Genomic DNA, 6,930 nt, shown 5'->3' with positions numbered 1-6,930 from the left:
ACGCGGTCACCTTTGAGAAACCCTTCTTGTTCTTCCTCTTCTTCCCCTATCTCACCTCCTCCTCTTCGCAGCTTCACTCTCTCCGATCAACGCTTCTATCGTCGTAGCTCACCAAGTAATTAGTTTTCTTCTTGCGCTCTCTGTTTTACCTATTTGATTTTCTCTTCCGTTTAATTCAATCCTTCAATCGATTCCAACTAGTGTCTCTGTAGTGGTGCCCATTGGAAAAAAAACTTATATGAATTAGATCTTTGTACTTGCAAATTAGGAGAAGCGGTATTTGATGATAGATATGATGCAGAAGAATGGTTATTTTAATAATGATTTGGAGAAAATTGCAGAAGCATGGTTCCATGGATTCAAAGGGTTTTGTAGGCAAAATATTATTATTGGTGTTATCTGATGATCACTACTAATTTCATTTGATTATTGCTATCTTTATATGTTGTTAATTCTTGTTTCTTTTTAATTACATGTCACAAAAAAATATCAGTTATTAATTATTAGAGTGAAATTTGGGTTCTAATTTAATTCTTTGTTGTGAACTATTGATGATAATTATTCTTAGAAATTATTCTTTTTTAATTTGTAGCTATGCAGGGTTTGTTTCTTTTGATGTTTATATAGAGACTATATTAATTGGAAGCAATTAAGATGCATGCTAGTTAAGTTCTATTATTCTTGATATGAAAACTCAGATGAATGACAGCGCATAATGGTAACTGATAACATCAGACATTTATTTAGTTGGTTTTAGGTTTGAATTGGTTTTGTTTTGCGTAGTACGTGAGAAATGGATCAGTAACTATTGATGAATGGTGAGTAACAGACATCAACTTTATAGAATAATGATTTAAGTTGAATTGTTTGTCCTTTAATGAAAATGGTTGTACTATAGTTGTGTAGGTTTACTATCACATGAATCTTTCCAAAGATTTGTGACCACTTGATGATAGTGGCAGAGTACATGCACCAGCAAATAGGACAAACATGCCTTCCTATGCAAAAACCAAACAGAACCCATAAGTGCATTACAAGTCTAATCTAATGTCTTGGTGTTGTGTGTGTATGTGTCTTGTATAGATAATATACTTTTTATAATGTTATCCAATTTCAAATCCACTAATTTGATTTACATATATCTTCATGACTTTATGCATTTATTCATGTAATTGCTTTTTCTATCGCTCTTTACCAATTGCTCCACTAATTCTGATTCATGTAATTGCTTTTTCTATGACAAAAACTGAAAAGTGCTAATGACCTATATTATTTTGGTTGATGGGTGCTTCTCTTTTCTATGTTCTAACTATAATAAACCTTTTAATTTGTTTAGATTGTTAAGGAACTACACAGTTAACAACATAATTTTAATTTTACATTTTACCTAAAAGTAATATAATCTGTCACATTGAAAGTAAATTCTAACTATAGAGGAATTTTATTTATTTAATTATTATACTGCTTGGAATCTTGTGATATATACCTTCACCTGAGTTACCATTATACTTCCTGCAGAATTTATCATTTGTTTTGGTTTTAATCATGACATGAATTGGTATTTTGCATTTGTATTTGTGTTTGTATGTGAAGTAATGGAGGCAGCAATTAACTATAGTTTTAGTGTGTTTTAGAACTATCTATAGTGTCTAATTTGAAGCACTTTCTCTGCTTCTCTGTGTCTCATGTCTTAAAAGTGGTTTTAAAAGTGGATTTTTTGATAAAAAACTGGTTTGGTAATTGGATTTTTAAAAAGTAGTTTTAAAACTGGATTTTTAGTTGACAAAATTGGTTTTAAAATTGGATTTTCAAAAACTGGTTTTAATTTGGAATTTTTGTTAAAAAATCAAGTTTTAAAACTGATTTTTCAAAAAAAAAAGAAAAAACAAAAATTAAATACTCATATAGTTTTTTTTTTGTTGAAACACATGGGTACTTCTATTAGTCAATAGAATGACTTATGTCACTCTTTTTTCAGTGGTCAAAGCCCTATAAGTACTTACTTTTGCTTAGAAATTTATGTCTTCACAAAAACATGGTCAGGGATTTAATATCTTTAGAATATACACACCTAAAAAGCATTAGAATTCAGGTGTATAACTTTTAAAGTTAAAGTGATTAATTTATTTTTAATGTAAAGTAAAAAATTATTAATTTTTGTAATTAGCTGAGTTAACAAGTTCATATAGAATTGATTATTATTTTTCAATTGATTGTTCTATTTGCCACTTTGATTGAGTTAAATTGTTTATAAAGAATAATGTAAATTTGATACTTTACTCTTTTATAGAGAAAGATTGCTTCGGAGGAGTTTAAGGAACATTGGTGGACATTCTAGAACTTGAAGATTGCAATTTGTTGAGCCATGACTCTGTAAGTTTTTCTATCTTGCTTATACTTATAGGTTTTCATATGTATATTATGACCTTTGTGCAGTTTTTTTTTTCATGTTGAATGTCTTTTGATATTTAGTCTACCTTTAGATAAGCAATATAATTGTTTCTTAATTTTAATAATAATATTGTTATGTGCCTTTTTATGGTTTTATGTACTTAATATGCATGAATATTATTATTTGCATGCTTGGTTAAATAGTAGTAACAATATATTAATAATTAGGTTTTCGCAAGACTTAGAAAAGGATTGGATGAGTTTACCGAGAGATAAAGTTGAGTTTAGTAATAGTGTCAATGACTTCTTAGACTTTGCTTACTCTATTGGAAGCCCGCAAGGAGAGGAAATTTTATGCCCTTGTGCAAAGTGTTGTAATTTCTTGTGGCACAAAAGACAAACAATTTATATACATTTGATTGCCTTCGGATTTGTTAATGGTTATACGAGATGGATTCATCATGGGGAAAGCGTAGTTGGCATGGATGTTGATAGCGATAGCGATAGTGATATTGATAGTGAGATTGAGACTAACTCATATGACGACATGGACGCCTTATTGAACGATAGATTTAGGGATGTGGCACAAGCGGAAAAGATAAAAGAAGGTATGAATGAAGAAGCAAAGAAATTCTATAACTTGGTTGAAGAGGCTAGCAAAGAACTATACCCCGGTTGCAAGGGATTTTCTACGTTGTCTTTCACTATTCGATTATACTTGTTAAAGTGTCAACATGGGTGGAGTAATGCCTCTTTTACTTCTCTCTTAGAGTTGCTAAAAGAGGCTGTTCCTAACTTAAATATTCCTACTTCTTTCAATAAAGCCAAGACTATGGTGAGAGACTTAGGTCTTGAGTATAAGAAGATTGACGCATGCCCGAACGATTGCATGCTATATTGGAAAGAGCATGAGAATGACACATCTTGTCATGAATGTGGCACTTCTCGTTGGTTTGTGCATCCTGTAGTTGAAGCTAATGTTTTGCCTTCAAAAAAATCTCACAATGTTGCTGTGAAGACGTTGCGACACTTTCCCCTAATTCCCAGGCTTTAAAGACTATTCATGTGCTTAGAAACAGCTAAAAGCATGAGGTGGCATGATGAAGAACGCAGAAAAGATGAGAAGTTAAGGCATCCCGCTGACGGCCAGTCATGGAAGGACTTTGGCAATCGTCATACAAATTTTGCTCTCGATACTCGTAATGTGAGACTTGGCTTGTCAAGTGACGGATTCAATCCATATCGAACCATGAGCATATCTCATAGCACGTGGCCTGTTGTTTTAATGGCTTATAATTTGTCGCCATGGATGTCTATGAAACAGGAATACTTTATGTTGTCGTTGTTAATCCCTGGACCAAAGTCACCAGGAAATGATATAGATATTTACTTGCAACCTTTGATTGAGGAGTTAAAGGAGTTGTGGGAGGTCGGGGTGGAAACATATGATGCGTCAAAGAATGAAACCTTCCCAATGTATACAGCTCTTCTGTGGACAATAAGTGATTTTTCGACATACACAATGCTATCTGGTTGGAGTACAAAAGGGAAGCTAGCTTGCCCTTGTTGTAACCATGGGACTTGTTCTAACTATCTTACATATAGTCGCAAGATGTGCTACATGGGTCATCGTGCCTTTTTGCCTGAGGATCATCCATGGAGAGCTAACAAAAGATCTTTCAATGGAAAAGTAGAACATAGGCAAGCTCCACCATTATTGTCGGGTACTGAAGCTTTAAGTCAGTTGGAGTATGTGGATAATTCATTTGGGAAACTAAAACCAAAGAAAGATGGTCCATGGAAAAAGAGGTCAATATTCTTTGATTTACCTTATTGGCAGTATAACACATCACGACACAATCTAGATGTGATGCACATAGAAAAGCACATAGTTGATAGTATTCTTGGAACTCTCTTGGATATTTCTGGCAAGACAAAAGATCACACAAATGCTCGATATGACTTGCAAGAAATGGGCATTCGAAAGAACCTTCACCCCAAGAAAACAAATGGTAACAAAAAGGTGAAGCTGGCAAAGGCATGCTACTCAATGACCAATGCTGAAAAGTTAATTTTTTGTGACGTCTTGAAGACAGCAAAGTTGCCAGATGGCTCTGCTTCAAACATTTCTCGGTGTGTGAACCTTTTAGAGAGAAGAATATCTGGTTATAAGACTCATGATGCTCATTTCATGCTTCACTATTTGTTACAAATTCCTATCAAAGGAATACTTCCAGATCAAGTTGCAGTTCCTTTGATTCGACTTGGCTCATTTTTTCGTCAATTGTGTCAAAAGTCTATCACATTACAAGAGATAGATCAATTAGAAGAGGATATTATCACAACATTATGCCAATTAGAGAGGATCTTTCCTCCTTCTTTCTTCGACATAATGATTCATTTGCCTATTCATTTGGCTAATGAAGTGAGATTGGGAGGCCCAGTTCAATTTCGGTGGATGTATCCTCCAGAAAGATACATGTGTACTTTGAAGTCCTATGTTCGAAACAGAAGTCGTCCTGAAGGATCTATTGTAGAGGCATATTTGGTTGAAGAATGTTTGACATTTTGCTCGCGTTACTTACATTCTGGTGTTCAAACAAAATTGAATAGACAACCCAGAAATAATGATGAACCTAATAATTCTATGATGGAAACTACAGATGCATTTTCAAATCTATTTCCAAAAAGAGGCGTTCCTTTGGGTGCAAAGAAAGGTGAACCTTTTCTCCTTGACGACAATTCTCGAGAGCAAGTTCATAGCTACATATTATTGAATTGTCACAAAATAGACGACTATGTTAGGTAAATCATACTAATTCTACTATATTTTTGTATTTTAATTAGAAATTTTGATAGTTTTGTTTTATACTTACAAATATTATACTTTTGGGTTTTAGTGAGCATGAGACTTATCAACAAGGAACAAGATGGATGAGAGCTAAAAACCATAGCAAAAACTTTCCTACATGGTTTAAAACACGTGCCTTGCGACATGATGTTCCAAATTGGATAAAAGAGCTCTCTAGAGGACCAACCCAATGTGCAAAAAGATATTCTGGTTATTTTATTAACTGATATAGATTTCACACTAGGCAACGTGAGGTAAGACGGAAGACACAAAATAGTGGTGTTACTTTAGTTGCATTGACGACAAGCTTTGCAAGCACAAAGGATGCAAATCCAATTCATGGAAATGTTTCTTATTATGGTAGAGTGAATGACATCATTGAGTTGGATTACTATGGAAATTTTAAGGTTACATTGTTCAAATGTGATTGGTATGAGGCTAGGGAGGATGCTTATGGCTCGACATATGTGCATTTTAACAAAAAGTGCTATCAGGAAGAGCCTTTTGTATTGGCATGTCAAGTGCACCAATGCTTCTATGTGCAAGATGCAGTTGATAAAAATAAACATTATGTAATGAAGACTGTTCCAAGGGACCTATTTAGCATAAGTGATCAAGTTGACATTGATGCTGAAGATACTTAAGAAAATGAGCCATTTGATAATTCGACGGTTCCTTCTATACCTAATGATGATGGTGAAGTAGACTTGGTAAGGAATGATTTGAATGAAGTTCTCGTCGATGTTGCAAAAGAAGTCTATTTTTCCCAAGAGTATAACACAGGATCGGATGAAGAATATGATTCCGAAGACTTTTGAGCGACTTGTTTCCCTCTTTTATGGTATATAAGTCAGATTTATCGCTTTATGTTAGCAGTTTTGAACTTGATTTCTTGAACATTTTGTGATATAGAATTTGGCAATTGTTTGTTATGGTTCACTACTTGATTTAATCCTCATTTTATTTTGCATATTTGTGGTTCTCTTGTAACCTCTTTCCCTTATTAGATGCGTATGGAACTGTATTTTATGGTTGTTTTATATTTTTATACAGCAACTTAATGGAAAATGGAGCAACTTTAAAGAGGAAAAGGCTGGTAAAAAAATATCAAGCTCATGCAAAAGTTAAAGAATTTGAAATGAAGGAAGTATCTTCTGCTGCAAAACTAGTTCGAAATTTTATAACCAAAGGTGATAAAGGAAGTAATCAAGCCAAAATAGCACAACAGCCTAAGAGGAAGATTTCAAAAATTGGAGACAAGAAAAATAGGGAGAATTCAATGGAAGGGAGAAATAAAACACTTGTAGAAGTTGTTATGAACCGGTCTTTGAGGTCTTCCCATAACCAAGTGAGGAGTAATGTTCAACTAGAAGAACAACCAATTCCTAAGAAGATGAAGAGCAAGGCAAACTGTCCAGCAATGGCTCTTGATGCCTTTTTGCATACGGAAGGAGTAGAAGTGGAAAGACAAGAGGAAGATGACTTTGAGTCATGTAGTGAGGATGCTAGAGCTGCTGAAAAAGAACCAGCTAACTTGACAAACTCAAAAAATAACTTAAAGCGTCCAGTAATGACTCTTGATGCTTTTTTGGGTGACCAAGGAATTCATGTGGAAAGAGAATAGGAACATATTGAAGTTCCAACTACTGAGGATGCTAGATCTAGGCCATCCTCGAATAATGGAGAAA

General features: G+C 34.0%; 1 protein-coding gene across 1 annotated transcript; it reads left to right on the top strand.

Annotated features, from left to right (window-relative positions):
• The first annotated feature begins 3,478 nt into the window (after positions 1 to 3,478).
• On the top strand, positions 3,479 to 5,886 carry LOC140173720 (uncharacterized). Its single transcript, XM_072198258.1, has 2 exons — positions 3,479 to 5,196; positions 5,475 to 5,886. The coding sequence occupies exons 1-2, from the start codon at positions 3,479 to 3,481 to the stop codon at positions 5,884 to 5,886; spliced, it is 2,130 nt and encodes a 709-aa protein (XP_072054359.1).
• Positions 5,887 to 6,930: the final 1,044 nt, after the last annotated feature.

The sequence above is a fragment of the Arachis hypogaea genome, chromosome 6 (assembly GCF_003086295.3).
Source record: "Arachis hypogaea cultivar Tifrunner chromosome 6, arahy.Tifrunner.gnm2.J5K5, whole genome shotgun sequence".
Taxonomy (NCBI): Eukaryota; Viridiplantae; Streptophyta; class Magnoliopsida; order Fabales; family Fabaceae; genus Arachis; species Arachis hypogaea.
Note: the sequence above shows the minus strand (reverse complement) of the source record. Positions and strands in the feature narration are given on the sequence as shown.